Source organism: Aotus nancymaae, unplaced genomic scaffold (assembly GCF_030222135.1).
Source record: "Aotus nancymaae isolate 86718 unplaced genomic scaffold, 86718_ANA_hifiasm-v0.15.2.pri h1tg000062l, whole genome shotgun sequence".
Taxonomy (NCBI): domain Eukaryota; kingdom Metazoa; phylum Chordata; class Mammalia; order Primates; family Aotidae; genus Aotus; species Aotus nancymaae.
The window spans coordinates 40,497,638-40,519,506 of NW_026988476.1; the positions used below are offsets into that span (position 1 = coordinate 40,497,638).

Sequence of the window (21,869 nt, forward strand, 5' to 3'; positions counted from 1 at the left end):
GCAAAGATCATTTTTGTGTGGTACCAAATAAGAGACAAAAGCAAGCAAAGATGTAGATTCCTGGCCTACTCAGTGCTAATCATCGAACTATTTTTAGTTATGTAGAAAATTAATGAGGACCACATCTGTCTTGTCCACATCTGGACTTACTGCCTGGCATATAGTAGATGTTCAATAAATTTTTGTTGACCAATTGACTGATTTACATGGCATTATCTGGATTGCCTATGTAGAAACAAGATGAATTAGCATACTGAATTAATTAGCATCACGTTTCTACACCATATGCAAATTGAAAAAAGGCACTTAGGGAACTGCTTATTTAATTCAGATTGAAAAACATATTGCCTAAAATTTGACATAATGAAGGTGGAATGTCTAGTACACATCAATCATGGAAAAAGAAAACCTGACTCTTCTAATTAGTAAGCCCTGTTTAGAATGGGACCTGCTGTTCCTGGGGCCATTCGATGAACCAAAGACACTTTGCAAAAACCAAATCTTTTGGTCTCATTTGATTTCCATCTGAAGCAGTAATGGACTTTCCTTTGCTCAGATGGTACTATAGCTGAATATGATGACATGATGACAAAGTTTAAATGGAAAAGTAGGTTGGTTGGGTTAAACAAAAATCACCTCATTTTAGGCAAATTAAGGGCCTGGCTTTTTCACCTATTTTGTGGCCACTATGCAGATACTTCTTAGAGCTGGAGACCCAGAATCCTTGGCTTAAGGATGAATATGGGAGACCTGCTCCAAGCTAGGGGACATGTGTGCTCCTGGCGAGGTGGCAGAGGGGAACAAGTAAGAAAAATGAAACATTTATGGTGCAAACACAGAGAACCAGAGAGGATTTGACGCTGACATTTTCAAGAGTGGCACACTCAGTTTTAAGGAAGGGCTCTTACATTCTTTGCAAAATTTTCAAGAGTAAATTCATTGGGTTTGGGGAAAAACTCGAGTCTGTGCATCCTTCCAATATTCAGGATAATGTTCGTCCCCTTTTTCACTGGATAGCCATCGATTATATCATCTTCTAAGGCTTTGCGCATCACCAAGTCCACAACAGGCTGGTACCGCATGCTCTCATAAATGAAGTTTTCCACCACTTTTAATTTTTGTATATCATCAATCTTTACGTCTCTCTCACCTGTGAAAACAGAAAAAAGGGACAAAGAAGGTAATGTTAGTTTCCACCTGCGATTGGCATTAAAACTCCTACTTTTTCCACGGAACAGTTTGCTCTTGGTTTAAAAAAAATGATGGCTCTAATTCTAATGCACACCAGCAACCAGGACCAAATATGTTATTCTTGGTCCACAGAATGTTTTATAAAAATTCAGATAGGAAGCCAATTCCCTTAAAAACTGAAAGATTTTATAGAAAAGCCTGAATATCCAGAAAACTTGGTGACACTGAACTTACATTCCCACATAGCAATAATGGGCTGACGCTGAGTGGCCAATTATCTGTTTAGAGGGGGCATACGTCCTGCAGTTCCATCTAGAACACACCCAGTCTGCTTCAAGCATTCATCTTATCTGCCTGCTTTCTGAAACCTTTGAGTTTTTGTTCCCTGCTCTAAATTGTCGGGAACATTCATTTCCTCTCTTCACTTGTGAGCAAAGTGGCACCACAGCCATCCCAGAGATGATGCACAGGCTGCTGCAGAGTCAAAGTGAGATGGCAGATTTGATCCATTTCAATGAAATGTTCTCCTCTGATTACCTGTGCAGTCATCTGCCCATACATGTCACTGATAGTTCATCTGCATCTCATCAAGAAGATCTTCTGCAGTAGAGTGACAAGGACATTCTTCTCCCCACCACAACAAAATAGGTGCCTCAGATCAGCCCTGGGTGAGGTGGTGATTGACTGACACCCCCACTGTCTCAGATTGGCCTGATACTGGTCAAAGCGGCTCAGATTACTCCCAGACATGGCAAAGCTTCAGAGATGCCACTTTTTGCAGAATCAAAAATAGCCCAGGGTCCCGAGGCAGCCCAGTCTTCTGTACAACCAAGCCACTGAGGAAAGGTCTAGTTTGGTCAGAGTACTCTCATGGCCCTTCCCCTTGGCATGCTCAAGGGTAATGGGGTCTGTATATCTGGGGTGGGGAAGTAGAAAGGAAGATGATGGAGAAGGTGACCAAAGGTGCTCACTAGGAAGTAGTTACCGAGTCTGTGTGTGGCACACAGGAGAGAGCATGGATGTTTGCAGATGGCTCTGCTGCTTTTCCATCTTTGCAGAGGCTTTTTGAAGTGTCGGGGAACATCAACTTATACAGGCACATTTCGCCTGTCAAATAAATGTATTCAATGTATATTAAAGGCTTATGGTTTCCCTGAACTCCCTCCTTCCCTCTCTCTTTATTGAGCTTGTTTTCTTTTTCCCACCAGCCCATGAGCACATGAGTGCAGCGATGGTGTTGGCTTGTTCAAGGCTATAACCCTGCACCTGGCACAGAACGTGAGAACCTGATAGGAGGCACTTGAGAAAACATTTTGAAATTTGGAGTCCAGATGTTATTCTGGCTCATTGCTATGTACCTAGCCAGGAATCTTTCTGCCTCTGTGAGGCATCTGCAGATCCCTTCTCTCACATATTTAACCCTTCGATGAAATTTCCCCTTATGTTTAACTATTTCAAGCAGCATTCCAAAGGTTTGAAAAAGATGATGCCCTTTTACAAGCAAATAACTTGTTTTGCAGGGACTGTGTAAAGAGAGGGAAATCTACATTCTGTGATATCTCTTCACATCTGTAAGAAATGTGTTCCTAAAAGATTACTCATGTGAAGGAAATATCAAATGAGGAATTCTGCTTTCTCCCAGAAAGCAAGTTTGATTTCTTTCAAAGGTGGCATTGTTTCTGTAGAACAGTGGAGCAGGATGAAACGGAAGCTGAGGCAGCATAAGGAAGAGGTAGAATTGGGGAAGACCTGAGTGTGGTCCTGGGAGCTCCCCTGCAGAGGAGGAGCCAGCAGGGGAAAGGAAAGGGCCAGCATCACTGGATTGGAGTGGAGAGGGAAATTTTATCACTCCCCTGTCTTTGCTGTCATCCTCACCTCTTTCTTCTGCCACAAACTGGAAGTTCATCTGTGAATGGGCTGCTTGAAGCCCAGAAACACTGCTATAAATGATAGATTATCATTTCCCTGGGAGATGCAGAAGTCTTTTGTAACTGACAAGGTAGGCAGAACATTGTATATGATCCCATGTTTTTGTAAAAATAGACAAATCCAATCATAAGTATGTGTTTGTGGGCACATAGAAAAAGATCTTAACAAACACGCAGCAAACTATTAACAATGGTTGCCGTTGGAGAGTGGGGATGAGGCTGGAGAGGAGAGTGGAAGGGACTGGAGGGAGTGTCACTTATGGCTTTACACATCACTCTATGGTTTAAATTCCTCCCAATGAGCATGTATTATTTTTATGATTAAAAACACAGAAAGAACTATCTTTTCAGTCTATCTGGTATAATCAACTGTGACAGAATGTCTTGCTATATTGTTTGGAGTAAATTATAAAAAAATTTATGTTTGACATCAGATTCTTAGGGCATAAGAAAAAGCATTCAGAAGAAATTGTTTTTTAAGCTGTATTATTTATTTGATAAATTCTTACCAACAACAGTCTGGATTTCCTTCATTATTGCCTCTTCCACATCAGGGTGCTTTGCAATCAGGAATAGCATGAAGAACAGAGAGACAGACATGGTGTCAGGAGCTGCAATCAGCATTTCCAACATGCACTGGTTCACATTCTCTCTTGTCAGGTCACCACGTTTCTGAACAATTGGAAGATGGGAAAAATTTGGAAAAATGAATCAACGTTTCAAAAAATGAGGGGAGGTGACACTCAATGATCAACAGTCTCAACAAAATGAAATCATAGAAACCACATGTCTCTGTGATTGACTGTGGACATTCTACATGACAATCTTCAGCTGAAAGATGTACAATGAGGCTGATTGTCTATGTATATAGTGTCTTTGGGCTCCCTCACCTTGTTTTCATATTTTATATTGTGACACGAAAGAGTCACAATCTTAGCAGTCAGTCTTACTAGAATGTTTCAATCTTAAAGGTCTGACTGAAATATCTAATGTGTGGGCTATTTGGATTGGGATTACAAAACTGCTAGAGAAAGTATTTAAAAGCAGAAATATGCAACAGTTACAAAAGGGAATCTTTACACACTTCTACACAGTTATAACATACGTGGCATGGGAATTATGGTTAATTCAGGTCAATACCTCGGCTAAAATCAACTCAGTGGCAAAGTCTATATATTCTTCCAGTTTCTCTTCTGTGGAAATCCTGCGTCTTTTTTCTACCATCAGAACTTCTATGGCATCTTTCAAATCCTTGCTGGAAAAAAAGTCAAAATATAGTCTGTTTGTACTCAGTTTAGACATCTAGTGAAACAGATTTATTTGCCATGTGTTTAGGTAAAATGATCTACTTTAATTGAATTCATTGGTGCTTATGAGTAAGTGAATTACCGTTTTATTTCTTCATAAATACCCTTAAATTACGTAGACCTTATACTTCATGTTAAGGTGCCAGTTAGCCAAGAGTTCTGGTTAGGATACTGGTAGCAAAATCAAGGCTGTGACTTCTAGCTAAGGGTTAAAAACTGATACCAAAAGGCTAAATCTAACAATGTTTTTCAATTTCTGATTTGGTGGGCACAAAGTTTAAATTAAAAAATGAAAAAAAAACCTGTGAATGCTGTCATGTGCTCTTCAGTTTGCCACAGGTACCTTCATTTCCTTGTTTTACATTCCCATAGCCTGCCTTTTTTTTTTTTTTTTTTTTTTTTTTCAAAATTGAGACAAAGTCTCAATTTGTTGCCCAGGCTGGAGTGCAGTGTCATGATCTCAGCTCACTGCAGCGTCTGCCTCCTGGGTTCCAGGTATTCTCCTGCCTCATCCTCCTGAGTAGCTGGGATTACAGGTGCCCACCACCACACCCAGCTCATTTTTTGTATTTTTAGTAAAGACAGGGTTTCACCAAATTGATCGAGTTGGTCTCAAACTCCTGACCTCAGGTGATCCACCTGCCTCAGCCTCCCAAAGTGCTGGGATTACAGGCATGAGCCACTGCTCCTGGCCCCCATAGCCTGCTTTTATTTGCCTAGCCCTGAAGACTGTGGAGTTTGAGATTCCTGTTCTAAACAGTAAACTCCAGTGACTAGGTATTTTTCTTGATATTTATTCTCATGCCTCATTAGATTCTGCCACATTGTAAACACTAAGTAAATATATGTTGAATGAATAACTAGCTGCATAAAAATTTATATGCATCTTAGCAGTGTGGTTGAAAGAACACCTGGATGGGGTGGGGTCAGGTCCCAGTTTAGGTTGTTCTCTTTCTATGTAAGCTACTTTAAATCTCTGGGCCCTACATCCTTTTAAAGTAAAGGGGCCAGACTAGATGAAAAATAAGTTCACCTTGAATCTAAATTCAATTTTTCTTGTCTCTGTCCTTCAGTGTATGTGTTCATTCTCAGCATATTATTCCCTTATCCCAGGGAACAATGTTCTGTACTATGTTAATTGTACAATAAATCTGTCTTCCAAATTCTAAGTGACATGTTCACCTATACACTGAAATACCCTACTGATGCATGCATTCATCAAATGTCTACTGAGCATCTCCTATATACAAAGAATAGATATTCATTCAGTTGGGCTGTGGTGCCCTCTTCCTAGTAGGCTGAGAATGCTCATAGCATTCCTATCTGAGCACTAGCCCCAAATGGTCTAGGAGGTGTTGGAATGCCTCTAGCCTCTAAATTCATAGAGAGTTCCTTGATGGAACTGCAGAAACCTCAGAGAAACAATTATACAGACTCATACAATAAGTTTCTATGGGTCCATTGCCCAAGACCAAGGCTAAACTAATGACTAAGAGCTATATAATGAACTCTTCAGACCACTACCACTGCCACCAACTCTGATCACAGTAAAGAGATGCATCTTTTATCTATTTTCTTTTCAAGTCACAATAAGCTCTAGTGGAAATGAAATGTGTAAAGAACCAAGTGTCTAAAACATTCACCTAGTACTCATCAACCATGAGAGAATAAACAAAATAACATCAAGTTGGCTTCTTCTCTAGAAACTAATATTAATGAATTTCAAAATCCACAAGTAGAATAAAGTTAGGTCTTCAGACAAGCTTGGGTTCATTTAGAGATGGAGAACTTGAGATGGTTAGGAACATCTGAGGAAGATGTGAACACAGGGAAGGGAGAAACTAACATATTTAGTGCCTACTATATGCCATGCTGTTTGCTAATTGCCTTACTTCTATGATCTCATTAACCTATGCCACCACTCTAGAAGAAAGGTTATATCTTATTTTGAATAACTTCCCAAGGCCATTAGAAACAGGATAGAAAGCAGGGCTTTCTGCTTCCAGATTCCATAGGCTTTTTACTGGTGGTTAGAGGTAGCAGTGTTTACTGACTGGCTACTTGTACTCTACAAACCCATTGATTAGTCTGTAGGCCACTGGGCATTTGTCTAGTTTTCTGCTGGATGATTATAAAACCAAAACAAAGCCATTTACTGACAATTTCAGGACCCTCAAAACACAAGATACATAATTTTAAAAACCCACACACTTTTTATTGAAGTTAACTATACTCATTATGAAAAACTTCTATTGAGACTATTGTTAGTTCTTACTAGTTGAATTATGTTAAATTCATTCAAAAATAACACAACTATAAATTTATTCTGTGGTTCCAGTTTTTCAGATGTGCAAAGAGAATTCTGACAGATATTAATGACAGGATCAGTCAACCCCTCTCTTCAACTCAAAATACACTAGCGTGTACTAGTTCCCAAGTTGAAGCTCCCAGACCACATACTCAGCCCCCTTGCTGAGAAGCTGCCCAGCCAAAGGCTTTTACTCTCTGGTCTGGCCAAATGCAGCCAAACTGCTGTAAAAAGTGTTTCATCAGAAACTTAACCACCAGCTCCCTTGTGGGCTCTAGAGAGCAGAAAAGTTACCAAAGAGACCAACAAAAACAGCAAAGACACGAGGGTAAAAAACCAATCCAATTGTACTCATAAATCTTCCAAAGTTGTATTACTTACACAGACTTCTCATACTTTTTGTATAGCCAAGAAATCTTAAAGAAGATGTCTGGTTTGATGAGGAGAGCTTGCCATGCATCAAAATAACCTTGGATTTTAAACACGATGGCACTTTCTGTAGAAAAAGAACCACACACACAAGAAAGCAGTTGAGCAAAATGTGAGCCTAAGGGGGGTGCTCTGTGCAGAAAACATTCCCTGTAGATTTTTCTAACAGGCTAAGGTTCTAAGCTAAGCAAGTTTCCATCTTCAGTAGGGGTTTTAGCCACGTGAATACTACAGGACAAATCAAGCTCTGATTTTTTCTCCTTGCCATCCACGTTGGCCTTAGTTAACCAATGAGTTGCCAGTTTTCAAGTTTGTGTTTTCAAGTTTTCAGCCTAGAATATCACATATCCTCCTTGGGCTGTGCTTCCAACTTGCTCCTGTTTCTCTGGACAAATGGAACTAGTAACTATGGCTGATATGGCCATCACTCTGGTAACTGGGAGGACAAAAAGCAGAGCCTGTTAGGTGGCTAACAACCACATTTTAACTTCATTTGGTGTCAGGTAAGCAGAGCCATGAAGTGGACAGTTTACCTGGAGTACACACTTGATAGCTTCCAATCGTGTTCTCATGGTGCTTTGTTCACTTTTCCCTATAGCACTCATCACATAGCTTTCATAGTTATTTAAATTCAGTCCAGAGTATAGAATTCATCTTGTGTTCTTCAATGCCTTGTCCTAAGCCTCCTGTACAATCAGCTCTTAATAAATGCTCTTTAATTAAATTGAATACTAGAGGAAAGAAAACCCTTGCTTTTTCAAATTATACCAGCTAATATACAAAAGGGAAGAGAACAGATATTTATTTTCAACTGCTGAATACCAGTCATCGTGCTAGGTGCTTTGTGAAAGAGATTTTTAATTTAATCTTTACAATCTTGCCATGGCCGTTGTGGTGTCATCCTTTTGCAGTTGAAGAAATTGCAATTCATAGAAATTCGGAAGCTTGCCCAAAATCATACAGCAGTGTGGCTGACAGGCAGGCCCTGAGGCTGGAGCTGGTTCTGTCTGACCTCAGGACCATGTCCTTTTCTCTTTCTTGCACTGGGTCCCTTAGGCAAATTGAGAGTTCAACATGGACCCCTGTGAAAAGGGATTATGTAACTGTGGGTTGCACAGGTTTGCCAGCATCACAGTCTGGATCCAAAAATGAATGGAGAGATTTACAATTCCTTTTACATGATCCTTCCTAATGAGCAAGGCTAGAGGGGGACCAGGGAGCCTAGACTTGTAAAATATATGCCTGTCTCACTTTAGAAGTGATGTCTGTAGGAACAGGCACCCTGGGAGTGGCATCCCTGCCTGAAAAGAGATCAGGTGAGATAGTTTGACTAAAAATTCTTCAAGTGATTGAAGGCTCCCATCCAAATGGCCATCAGATGAAGTTTCTACAGCTCTTGTATGGAGTAGTTGGAGTAGGAGAGATGAGTCAATAGGGAGGGCTTATAGCTTGTCTATGTGTCTAAGTGTGGTATACCAGGTAGCATGTGTTCCAGGTCAGTTGGTTGGGGCAAATGTTAAAAGAATGCATTGTTCCTCTGCCTGAAGTGTTCTTCCCTCGTATCTACCTGTGGCTTGTGGCCTCAACAAATTTGAGCTACGGCCAAACGTCTTCTCTGCAGAGGCCTTTCCTGACCACCTCTCCCTGACATCCATGCCCACGCCCACTGTCGCCCTCCTTCACACTTCCTATCCTCTTGCCCTGCTTCATTTTTCCTTCAAGGCACTTAACATTGCCTAATATGTTATTAGATTTTTTTTCTGTACACATCTCCCACTGGAATGTAAATCCCTTGAAGGCAAGAACTTTGTCTAGTTGACTGTTATGTCCCCAGAACCTAGAACAGTGCCTGGCATAAAACAGGCAATCAATAAACATTTGATAAATGAATGTATGAATCAATGAACACTGGTGTAAACTGATTCAGGAAAAGTCACATTGAGTTGTACATACTTAATGTCAACAGCAGAATGGAATTAGGAATCCTAATGATTACTTTTTTATTGATATATAATAGATATACTTATTTAGAGGTACATGTAATATTTTTATACATTTATATGATGTGTAATAACCAAATCAGGGTAATGAGGATATTTATCACCTTAAACATTTATCTTTTCTTTATGCTGAGAACATTCAAATTATTCTCTACTAGCTGTTTGGTTGTACATAGATTATTATTTATTTTCTTCACTACACTGATTTATCTAACACTAGCTCTTGTTTCTTCAATCTACCTATATTTTTGTACCCATGAATCAACTTCTTTTCATCTCTTCTCTCCCCGCTACCCTTCCTGCCCTCTGGCAACCACCAAACTACTCAAATGATTGTTTGCTTTTTGGTGATAGTAGAGTTGCATGCACATTTTTTTTTTGTAATCAGTAGAGTGATTTGGGAGATTTATAGGTTTTTAGGATATAGTCACTATTAGGGTTACAAAATGTATGAAGTCTTAATATGAGTTATGGATTTAGGAATCTTGTTTAATAAATTCTACTCCTCTTGAGGCAATATAAGGCCAATGCTTATGGATAAGAAGTAAAAAAAAATCTATTACCATTCTATTATTATTATAGTAAGCATTATATCAACTATGTAAATATTTAGTGGTAAATGATGTTCTAAAAGATACCCGAATGGGCTTTTGAATTTTTCTTTGTGTACGCATAGTAGTAACCTTATGCACAGATTACTGAAATGGAGACTAAAACATTCTTTAAGAGTGGTACATTATATAAATGACTTTAAGAAAAAAACAAAAAAGGTATACTAGAAAGAATGCCAATTTTTTAATTCCTATACTTTCCAGGTAAACTACTACAAGTCAGAATCTGTCAGAATCCCTTATAGATGAGTACAAAATCAGAATAATGAATTCATTTTACAGAGTTAGTGTGTGGATAAAGGTCACAATGGCAATGAAAAATGTAACCCATAGAAAACAGTGTGAAACAATTAGATATAAGTCCATTCCATTCCTGTCAGGTATTTGATCATTAGGTTAAAAAGTTATCAAAGAATTCAAGGACTTTTGCACAATGGCACAACTTTTCAAGAACTAGCTAAAATTCTGGCAGTTGCAAATTGGTTTAATCCTGCCAAAATAAAATCAAGTTCTATGAGTTTGACATGAGCATGCACATGTTTTGATATTCATTTTCTATATCATAGTGGGGAAAATACCCTTTTGAGTGAGACCTCTTGTTAAGGTTATAAATAATAAATGGCAAACGTATATATAGCAATTTTTAATACTGTTTGGCACACACATTAGATACTATGTTAATGGCAGCTAATATCATAATTTCCATCAGCATCAGTGTCACCAGCAGTATTGACATTTTTATTTTATAGACACAATGTTTTCATGTTTGGTAGCTTTGAGGGAGGAGTGTATGTATATGTGTATGTATGTATATGTATATATGTATATATATATATCATGCTCAAAAGAACAGTTGGAAATGGTTAAATATATCAAGTCGGTTAGTAATAGGATATAGTAATAACTAAATGGACTAATCACATTTGTTAAGTTTCAACTGTGGGTAGAATTCTATTTCCTAGAGCAATGAGGAGAGATACAAAAGAAATAGATGCTGGCTCCTACTTTATGGAAATTTATATTTTATAAGTGAACAAAGCAGAAACACGAGGGGAAAAAACCCAGGAGCACTTAGAAATGTTTAAACAAGAGCAATGTAGAAAACGACGTATGATTCCTTTGGTCTGCTATGCCTCCTAGCCCATTTTTCAATAAAGGACAGAAGGTCCAGATATAAGAGTGAAAATTTCAGTACCGTCCAAAGGGATCCTCAAGAAAAGCATGTTAGAGGTGTCCAGCATGACGCACCGCAGGAGGGTCAACACGTCGACGAAGCCTGACTCATTGGTCACCTCCTCCAACCTGTCCAGATGCGTGTTGAGGGATTCAGCACAGACCGTGACCATGCGAACAAGGCCAGGGCCTGACAGAGCTGCAGGGTACACATCAGAGAATCAGGCATCATGAACTCCAGGGCACACACACATTAGGCCATTTTGGCCTTTTATGTTGGAGCTTAATTGTCCACAATTTTTTATTTAATAATTGGGTGGAAATTTTCATAATCTTTTCTTACGCTTTTGTGTGGTCTCTTAATTTTCCGTAAGCATGTATCCTATGCTTAAGAATGATGAGTTGAAGGAAAGTAGGGATAAGTATTAATTTAAACAAACTATTACAAATTAAACTTTTCTTCATGCTCTAGCCAGTTATTTATAAGATTGCAAATGAAACATTTAGTACTTGTGGTCATAAGTCACAAATCAGTAATATTTCATATTTATTGTATACATTTCCCTCTAAAGATGATTTGGATTTGCCTAGGGTCATATTTATTTTGTGTTTCAACAGGTGGCAGGATATTACTGCAAAACTGGTCAAATTGGATCCTAACTATTTGATCTAAGGTGCTTCCTGTTTAAGTGTAAAAGACTAGTCGTATAAATCCCCCAAAGTGCCCTTCTCTGAATTTTGATTTCTCTTCAAACTACTTCCAGGTTTATTTTACTCAACCAATGGCATGGCAGCTAAGCAATTCCTTGCTTGCTTACCAGTCTTCCCTCACTGAACTGAGGGCTCTCTAAGGACAGTGACAGCTGCCCATTAGCATTGCACTTCAAGCTAATGGTCCATGGGAGCCCTCATACATGTTTTTTCCATAGAGGAATGAATGAATAAATGAAAACAGAATAAACTGGCTCTGATCTCACTCTTGCCCTGTTCCTGACTATCTGAGCAGTGGCTTGTGGGTCCTGACGGTAGGTGACCTACACAGGAGGGTTTAACCCTTAAAGTGCCCCTTTCTCCCTATGTCTTAAGTTTCTTTAAGCTTCTTTTAGGAGTAATCTCTCTTTTTAAGTCTTTTATTATTCAGATTTGCTATTAACGTCAGTCTTTGAAATGGGATGAAAAATGTTGGGAAACTTTGTAGGTGTAACTCCAGAAGAAGACTATCCTCTTTCTCTCTCTCTCTCTCTCTCTCTCTTTCTCTCTCTCTCTCTCTCTCTCTCTCTCTCTCACACACACACACACACACACACACACACGCACACACAGAGGTTTAGGTGCAGAACCCCCATGCCTAAAGGTATACTTTGCAAATAAGAAAGGAAGCCTGAGGACTGGTCCTAGACTTTTAAGGTTTCCATACATCTTGGAAGGAAGGTTGAGGTAGGAACAGGCTTTCTGACCATAGGAAGGACTTGGCAGATGTGAAACGCGAGGATGTTGTTCTCTGGGTGACTGCCACTTCAGCAAGCAGGACAAATGGCTCAATGCTTTGTGTGGAATGGTTGACTTAGAATGTCACTTGTGGATTTCTCCCAGGCCAATGCATGATTTGCTTCTATGTTTAAGAGTTTGAAGCCACACGCCAAACTTATAGGCAAAAATGTAATAACATTGCTTATAGGTAGTGGTATGATATAGATATGATTTAATTTTTAAAATGTGCTAAAAAGTATTGAATCTATCCAGTCAAAAGAAAATTGGGCAAGCAATCAGCAAATACTATCAACATGGACACACTTCTTGGCAGTTTTGGGAAAAACATGCTATTTCTTCACCCCTCGCCCCCACCCTTCCCCACCTCCCAAGATGGGCCATTGCCTAAGTTGCACTTAACTATATCCCTACAGACTCACCCAGTAAGTCAATACTTTAATTAATGTTACTGATTTAGATACCAAAACTTGTGTCAGACTTTCTACTATATCAGGAAAACCAACGGGGAGTCTAAGAGGAGATTCATTGAAAAATGCCTAGGACTCCCATTGATTACAGAAATGTCAGACATCACAGTGAACTTTCCAATAAGCAATTAGCCCCCTATTTTTTGGCACTATGAATTTGGGTCCAGTTGTGTAGCACTTTATGTAGAAACCTTGACCTTCCATATAGAAGGCTATCTAAAAAAAAGTCACAAAGATGTTTTGCCTAATTTCCAAGTACTGTAGGGTCTACTACTGTAGGGTCTACCCTTTTGACATCTCTTAAACCCACAGCCTCCACTCCACCCTTCCTGCAACACTGCAGTAGCTCCTAAATGTTCTCACTGCTCACAGTCCTGCTTCCTTCCAATTAGTCATTTACTCTGCTACCAGAGGGATTTTTATAATATACATATATATTCATGTCATTCTGCTTAAAATCTTTAGTGATTCTCCATGGCTTTTGAGATAAGCTCAATTCTTTGCCTTAACTGAGAGGTCTTTGGTGATCTGGCCCTGCCCTCCCCTTGGCCACATCCCTAAATGTGTCTGCACCGGGCACAAGGGCTTACTGACAGGTCCCTGGATGCGTCATGTCTATCTATTCATCTGTGCCTTTGAATATCCTGTTCTTTACTCCTAGATTATTTGTCCTTTGTTTTCTTAATTAGCTTCTACCTTCATTTAAAACTCATTATAAGCTTGCATTCCTCTGAAAAGTCTCCCTTGTCCCTCAGTGTGCTTTAGATTCCCTGTTCATCTGTACTTGGCATCACTCCGTGCACACCGCCAGCATTACCATAACCTAGGGTGGTATTTGGTGATGTGCTGAGCTGCCCCTTCCTAATTCAACCCCAACTCCCCCATTAAAAGTTCCTTGAGGTCAGGAACCGCATCTTGTTTGTAATTGTATCTTGGGACCGAGTTTAATGATGAGAACAGTAATTTGTTAAACGAATGAACTTAGAGATTCTTTTAATTAGCTCTTGCGTGTCAGCCTGGAGGATATTGGTATGTAAAATCAACTACTCCTAAATACTAGTTCACATATTCCTAATACACCTGAGCCCAATGAAAAAGTCAAATGTACATTTCTATGGGCTCTGACAGCATTATTTCATTTGTTCTTCACAGTAGCCCTAGAGTGCAAGTTTTATAACGTTTATCACCTTTTTTAGATAAGGGAACTGAAACTCAGAAAGGCAAAGTGACTTGCCTAAGGTCACATAGCTAGCAAGTAGCAGTGCTGGGACTCGAACTCATAACCTGTAATACTGAGTTCTATACTTTTTCCATTAATGCATTCCATAGTTTTACAAGATATAAGGAGATTTATCTCCCCCAACATGAGTGATAGGCAGAATAATAGCACCTAAATTTGTCTAGGTCATAATCCCCAGAACCTACTAATATGTTACCTTACATGAAAAAGGGGACTTAGAAAATATGACTAAGGTTAAGGACCTGGAGAACGGGTGGGCCAAACCTAATCATGAGTTCTTAAAAGCAAAGAACCTTTCCCAGCTGAGGTCAAAGCCAGAGAGAGATGGTACAACAGAAATTCACAATCCTACCCACTTCTAAAAATATATTTAGACATGTACAGAAGCGGTGGGCTTGTTTTTAAATTGTTTGCTTTTTTTGTAAAAATAGATTAAAGGTGAATAGAAATCCTCTCTCCCTTCCCTCTATCCAGCCCCCAGCTGGGGATTGGAGATCAGGGGTGACTATCTTGAGGTGTTCTAAACTTGGATTACTAACACTCCCAACCCCTCCCCAACTCACAGAAGAGACGTAACATGAAAAGGACTCAACCCACTGTTGCTGGCTTTGAAGCTGGAGGAAAGGTCCACAAGCAAGGAATGTGGGTGGCCTCTAGAATTGGAAAAGACAAAGAAAGAGTCTCTCCTAGAGCCCCCAGAAAGGGACATAGCCTTGCCTGTGCCTTGATTTTCAGCTCATTGAGATCCATGTCAGACTTCTGACCTACAGAACTGTGAGATAAATGTGTTATTTTAAGGCACTTAGTTTGTGGTAATTTGTTACAGCAGCAATAGGGAAGTGATACACTGGGGTCTGAAGCAAGAGTTGTGCTGAGTCTTGGTGAGGGGCAGCTCTGAAGGCTGGGCTCAACACCCAGGGGGCCCAGGTCCTGGCATAGCTCTTCCTATCTTAGCAGTCACACAGAAGGTGGCTAGCTAGGTTCACAGCACGAGCTGCTGGAGGGAAAGCTGTGCATAGACAGGGCCAGACTTAAAATCATCTAGCCCCAGATTCTATCACTGACGTTTCCAGGGCATGATTATCTTTCTTGATGCTTGATAGTAATGTCAAGGGTTAGTCATGTGTATTCCCCAACAGTTCTGTTTCCAGCATGATGAGGTAAAGGGGAAAAATCACTGGATAAGGAGGCTTGCAACTGGGTCTCAGCTCATCCATTACTCCCTATTTTGCCTGGGTGAAAATCATAACTTCTTTGGGACTTTAGTTCCTCAGCTATTAAAATAAGAGGCTAGTTGAGACAACATATATGGTCCTTCTCAGTTCTAAAATTCTCTAATTTCATTCACAGATTCCTTTCTGCTAAATCATCTGGGCTGTCAGTCAAGGACTCAGCAAACACATTGTTCGGCCATGTTTATATGAAACATATGGGTGACATGCTAAATTCATAACTGAAATGACTGTAAGTATATAGCTTCATCTCTTCTTTATGCCCATAAAATTGCTTTGCACATCAATAAGAAGAAAATTTGTGGTGATTAAAAAATACAGGCTTTGGGGTTATATTCAGGGCCATCATTTACTAATGGTTGGATCTTGGGCAAGTTACTTAACCTCTTTATGCCTTCATTTTCTGTCAATTGTAGGTGATAACAACATTTACCACATGGGGCTGCCATGGTATAAAAATATCAAGTGTTTAGAACAATGGCTACTATAGAGTAAAGGTATAATGTATGTTAGCTCTTCCACCTTTATTATTTGAAAGCTGTGATGCAGTAGAATTCAAAATATGACTTCAGACTGGGCATAGTGGCTCACGCCTGTAATCCCAGCACTTTGAGAGGCTGAGGCGGGTTGATTGTTTGAGACCAGCAGTTTGAGACCAGCCTGATCTCAAATGTGGCAAAACCCTAACTCTACAAAAAATACAAAACCTAGCCAGGCGTGGTGGTGCATACCTGTAGCCCCAGCTCCTTGGGAGGTTGAGGTGGGAGGATCACCTGAGCATGGGAGGCAGAGATTACAGTGAGCCAAGGTTGTGCCACTTCACTCTGGCCTGGGTGACAGAGTCAGACCCCATCTCAATAAATAAATAAATACTTTAAAAAAAATAAAATACGATTTCAAAAAAGGCACATTCATAGACAAAAAAGAAGTTTATAGCTAAGTACCTGCTTACCTTTCATAAAGAGGGGCCGAGTTGTTTTCCAGAGATCTGGATTATTGTTAAATATGATGCCTTTCTCATGCATACCAATGCACTGCAGCCCAAGTTTGCTGCCGAATCGAGAGCTGTAATGATTGTGCTTCATTACATGGAACATACTTGAGGACCTGAAAGGAAAGGAAACCTTGGTGTCAATTTTTAAGGGTCAGGAGAACTCATGGTGATACATTTTGGCTAGGAGGTAGCTCTCTTAGCAAATTCATGTTGCTCCAAAGGCAATGTGCATGATTTCAAGTATTCAGGTTGAATAAGCACTTCTGTTAGCCTGAGAACATCCTTCTCCAGTTGAATCATTTCTACCTACTGACTCCCTGTTTGAACATCACAAAAGACAGAAAACACACACACATACCCACATACCATTCCTTATTTCTCTTTATTCTCTAACTTCACGAAAATATGTCCCACTACTGGAGTCAGAGCTGCAAGGGTGTTAAGAAGCTGAACCCTCCATATCATGAGAGCCAGAAGAGCCTCCAGCCTCCCAGGTATCATCCAGCCTCACTCCAGAAAATGCCACCCACTACAAGAGTGAGCCACAGAATTGGAAGTTTGTGGAATTACTGAAGTCTTGTTTTCCCAGTTTGGAACCAGCAGTTTTGCCTAGCACCACCCAATTCCAGTCTCTAATCAGGCCTGTTCCCTCCAGTGGAGTGTCATTCAGGGCTTGAAAAACATCTCCTTGGGCACTTCTAGCTCTGAGCTTGGCCAGGGCCTAGCTGGGCTGGCATGCCAAGTTCACTATGGTAGTAAAGGAAGCTATTTTGGGGCTCTACATTCCATCACGACTCATCAAAGTCTCCAGGGTCACAGAGTTCTCCCATGATATAGGATGTAATGAGTCATGAGATAGCGCAGTTTGCATGATGCTCAGTTGTGCAAATTCAAGATACATGTCATTGGTATTATCTTGATTTCAGATGTTGTTGTTACTTTCTTGGTGAACTTAATATTTATACAAATTTTCATGTATTCATTGCAGCTTTGGCCCTCCTTCCCCTCTGGTCTCCTGAAATGTTGTTTCACAACTGCAAATTCTCCTATTATGGAGGGTTTCAGAACCTATAACCCTCAAAGATTAGACGTGGTTACTATAATATCTGCAATTGGTTCTCAGACGGGTAGGAGAGACTCTTGCTCCTCCCTCTGCTAGTTGACACTTGGCTCATAAAAGGATACCTTTGCCTTAGTGAGGTTGTTCAGTTAATGCCTGCTGAAATACATTTCCAGAGGACTCTAGGACAAAAATGTGCTGCTCTGGTTTAATGGATTAGGTTGTGGGCTCAGTATTAATCCAGTTCTCACATCTGGGATGTGTTCCATAGTCCTATTTAAGCTTTAAAAGTAAGTCCCCGAAATAATGGTAATGTCAAGAAGTCAGAACAGAATCATTATTATATGAAATACAAAAATTAGCTGGGCATGGTAGTGTGTGCCTGTAGTCCCAGCTACTTGGGGGGCTGACGCAGGAGGATAGCTTGAGCCCTGGATGTTGAGGCTGCCGTGAGCCATGATCATGCCACTGCACTCCAGCCTGGGTGACAGAGCAAGGTCCTGTCTCAAAAAAAAAAAAAAAAAAAAGCAGTGATTATTATATAAATAACTTATTTACTCGATATTTATTTCAGGAAGAAAACCTCTATTTTCAAATCAAAACACTAGTAAATATTCTCTTGATCTGATTCCAGATAATATTCATCAAATAATCCTAAATTTTGGACATGTTTGCCTCTCCCTAGCAACAAAAACAAAAATAAAAATCCAGAGGCTTCCATTTGTATTCTAGGGAATTAATTTGTCTGATGGTTCAAATTTTGTCATCTATAGAAAAATCTATAGCCATAGGAAGGAATGAAATCGTTATGAATTAAAATATTTGAAAACTCTAGCTTTACTTACCTTCCCCTCCATCATTCTATAATTAAAGCAGAAAGTCAGTAATTTGTATATTCTTTGTTCACAAACTCATATCTAAAAATTTTAAGCACTCAGAGGACAAGCAGAACACTATTTTTCTTTTGCTTCCTGTATTAATCATATTGGCCTGTCCGTTTCATTAAAAAACTTGCTAATCCATTTTTAGACGAGACTAAGAAACTCCAAACATAAAACAAACCCAAGTAAATGTTTGCTAGCTATTAATAATAAAAAGCCGAACTTTAAAATTCATGTGTCCTTTAGGGGGCACCAACATCTCAGCTATTTTGAATCCAAAGCTCAGACTTGTCAAGGGACAAAGCTAATCAGGCAGAAGTGATAAAGCAAGGGGATGGATGACTGGCTACAGAACAGCAATTTAAAACAAGGTCGTTTACTAAAAGTAAGCTGAATTTATCTAACCAGAGTAAATCAGAAAAGTGAAGAAGAGAAGGTCAGTGATGAGCTAAGGACCCCAGTCCAGAGCTCCTCTGGGCAGTCAAGACAGGCCTGGCTCTGGCTTGTGGGCCAACCAGCAACACTGCTGGAAGCAAGTGTTATACTGATTATTTGGGAGAGAGAGGATTTCTTACCACTGGGGAGAGTCCAACTGAGTCTCCAACCTCAGAAGGGACAGTGCATAGTGTTGCGTGTCTGGTCACTAGGGTCATTATTCCTCATTAAGCATGACTGAGGGCAAAAGACACCTCCAAAGATGGCAAACCTATTGTCTATTCAAAATGAAAAGTAGCCAGAGACTAAGCTCTTAGGTGATGAGGAGGAAGCCACCTGAGTTCTGGGTTTAAACAATTCACACACTTGTGGGCAGGTTTAACAGTGATAAGGAGGCAATTAATGAAATAATTGGTGCCTTTTTTTTTTTTGAGACAGAATCTCTGTCACCCAGGCTGGAATGCAGTGGTGCAATCTCAGCTAACTGCAACCTTCAACTCCCAGGTTCACACAATTCTTGTGCCACAGCCTCCTGAATAGCTGAGATTACAGGTGCCCACCACCATGCCCAGCTAATTTTTTTGTGTATTTTTAGTGCTGACAGAGTTTCACCATGTTTGCCAGGCTGGTCTCGAATTCCTGACCTCAAGTAATCTGCCCACCTTCACCTCCCAAGGTGCTGGCATTATAGGTACGAGCCACCGCACCCGGCTGGTGACAAACATTTAATAACACTTGCCTCATGCAAGCCTATTCTGTTCCATCAATCCTATCACCTTTCACTGTCCTTCACTGCTCTAATGTCCTCACTTACCCAGTTTAAATTCTAGGTGACTATAAGAGATAAACACTCTTTATAAAAGATGAGTCTTACTGTAATCACCTAACCAAGTGATCAAATTTAACGTCAGTGCTAGTGGGACAACCCGTTACTCATCTTCTGATGCGATGTGATATGAAGTTCCTAGTACTACTGAAGTGTTACTGCAAAAATGTGCAACCTGAATCTAATTGAGTCTTTAGACCCAATTTTCCGTTTATAAGAAATACAGGGAATAGATGAATATAGTAAATGACGCCATGTTGAAATAGTGAGAGAAATTCAGAATGTAGGATATCTTATAATTGACCTAGTCAGTGTCATAGGGGGAAAAGTGTGGTGGGGGGATGCTCTTTCAATTTTCCTATTCATTTGATAATTTTCTTAATAGAAAATTGGGAAAAATTATTGTCAATCATTAAAGTTAGAATACCCTTCCCTGAATCCTCAACTCCCTTGACCCTCTTGTTACTTTGTCATGGTTGCCTGGTAAAACAACAACTCCAGCCAAATCCAACTCTTAGCCTATTCTATGTTTGCACCTGGCAGTTGGATTGGGTTGGGAAAAAAAGAAAAACCATGTGTGCATGCATGTGTGTGTGTGTAAGCCCACACCCACCTGCTGACAGTTCTCGGTTCAATTCAAGTGGGCCCTTAGTGCCGCTGGCAGTTCTACGGCATGTCCCCAGCCCATTCACTTTCTCACTCTTCTAGATGACTATTATATTCTCCCCACTCAGCTCCAGCTGAAGACTTTTCCTATTTTCCCGAAATAATGGAAGCAACTACAAGAACATCTCCACAAGCCCCAACGACCAGGACCTGTGCCTATATATTCCACCTTCCCTCCAATTACTATGGAAATTCCATGTCCCTATTCAAGGCCAACCCATCCACTTGTCCCCAGGGACCTCGTCACACCTCACCTAGCACACCTTTTCTTTCTCTTTCATCAACAATCATTTGATTTTTCTTCATAATTGACCATTCCCTCTACAACTCACATGCTGTGATTTCTCCTCTTTTAAAAATCAAAACTCATTTGCCCACACATTCCTCTTAGCTACTGTCCCATTTCCTGCCTCCTTTATGGCAAACTCCTTGGAAGACTTGTCTACACTTGCTGCTTCTGATTCTTCTCCCCTATTCTCTTTTCTGGTCAGACTTTTGCCCCCACCAGTCCATTGAAACTGCTCTCATCAAGGTCACCTGTGACCTCCCTGTTGCTAAATGCAGTACTAAAATCTCGATGCATTCCCTTGCCCCATCAGTGGTATTTGACATGGTTCACAATTTCCCACTCCCTGATATGCATTCTTCACCTGGCTTTCAGACATCACACTTCCTGGTTCTCTCTTCTCAGTCTGGCTGCTCCTTCTCAGTCTCTGTTGCTAGTTTCTGACCTATTTACACTTGAGGGTCTCAAGATTCAGTCCTCTCTACTCATCATCCCACTCAAGTGTCAACTGGGCATGTCAAATCTAACGTGTCTGGAATGGAACCCTGATCCTTCCCCCTCCCAGACTTGCTCTGCCTATCTCAGGACACGATGTCTCCATTCAATGTAAAACTGGACAGCACTTTAACTTTATTTTTTCTCTCACACCCTACATCCAATCTGTCAGGAAGTCTGTTGGCTTTGCCTGCAAAATATGTCCAGAAGTTTCCCTCATCTCTTGTCATCTCTACTGCTACCACCTGGACCAGCCAGCGTCACCTCTTGCCTAACTGGTCTCTCTGCCCCCATCCCTTGTCCTCTTGCACCTGTTCTCAACAGAGCAGCCAGAATGATTCTGCTGAAACATAAATGAGTCATCTGTCACTCCTCTGCTCAAAGTCTTCAATGGCTTCCTTTCTCACGGGGGTAAAAGCCAGAGTTGTTACAATGGCCTGCAAGGCCTGACATGATTTGCTGGTAAATACTCATCTCCAGTATTCTTCCACTCGGGCCCTTGCTGTTCCTTATGTCTAGAATGCTTTTCCTCCAGGTCTCTGCATGGGCTACTTGCTCATTTCCTTTAGGTCTTTATTTAAATGCTGTCTTCTCAGTGAGGGCTGCCTGAACCACCTATTTACAATCACACCTGCGTCTCCACAACTGGTCCTCCCCCATCTTCCTTCCCCACTCTCTATGTAACACTTCTCTGCCTGATAATAGTGTGATCAACTATCCTGGTTTGCCCAGGACTACGCCAGTTTCAGCACTGAAAGTCCCACATCCCGGAAATGCCCTGGTCCCAGGCAAACTGAAACAATTGGTCACCCTGCTGATACATTATATACTTTGTTTATTGTTGACATA

General features: G+C 40.4%; 1 protein-coding gene and 1 long non-coding RNA gene across 4 annotated transcripts in view; one reads left to right on the forward strand and one right to left on the reverse strand.

The window, feature by feature from the left end:
- The window catches only part of LOC135270386 (uncharacterized), a 179,220-nt gene that overhangs the window by 118,880 nt on the left and 38,471 nt on the right, over positions 1–21,869 (forward strand). Inside the window, exon 3 of the long non-coding RNA XR_010338530.1 lies at positions 15,496–15,609. This is a non-coding gene — a long non-coding RNA (uncharacterized LOC135270386). The remainder of the gene's footprint in view (positions 1–15,495; positions 15,610–21,869) is intronic.
- Positions 1–21,869, reverse strand: part of CYP19A1 (cytochrome P450 family 19 subfamily A member 1) — a 99,846-nt gene that overhangs the window by 1,417 nt on the left and 76,560 nt on the right. For all 3 annotated transcript variants that reach the window (XM_012442296.3, XM_012442298.3, XM_012442297.3), the window contains 6 exons: positions 16,330–16,484; positions 10,970–11,146; positions 7,116–7,230; positions 4,260–4,374; positions 3,629–3,791; positions 909–1,150 (listed from right to left, as the gene is read on the reverse strand). In XM_012442296.3, coding sequence (XP_012297719.2) covers positions 909–1,150; positions 3,629–3,791; positions 4,260–4,374; positions 7,116–7,230; positions 10,970–11,146; positions 16,330–16,484 — 967 coding nt within the window. The remainder of the gene's footprint in view (positions 1–908; positions 1,151–3,628; positions 3,792–4,259; positions 4,375–7,115; positions 7,231–10,969; positions 11,147–16,329; positions 16,485–21,869) is intronic.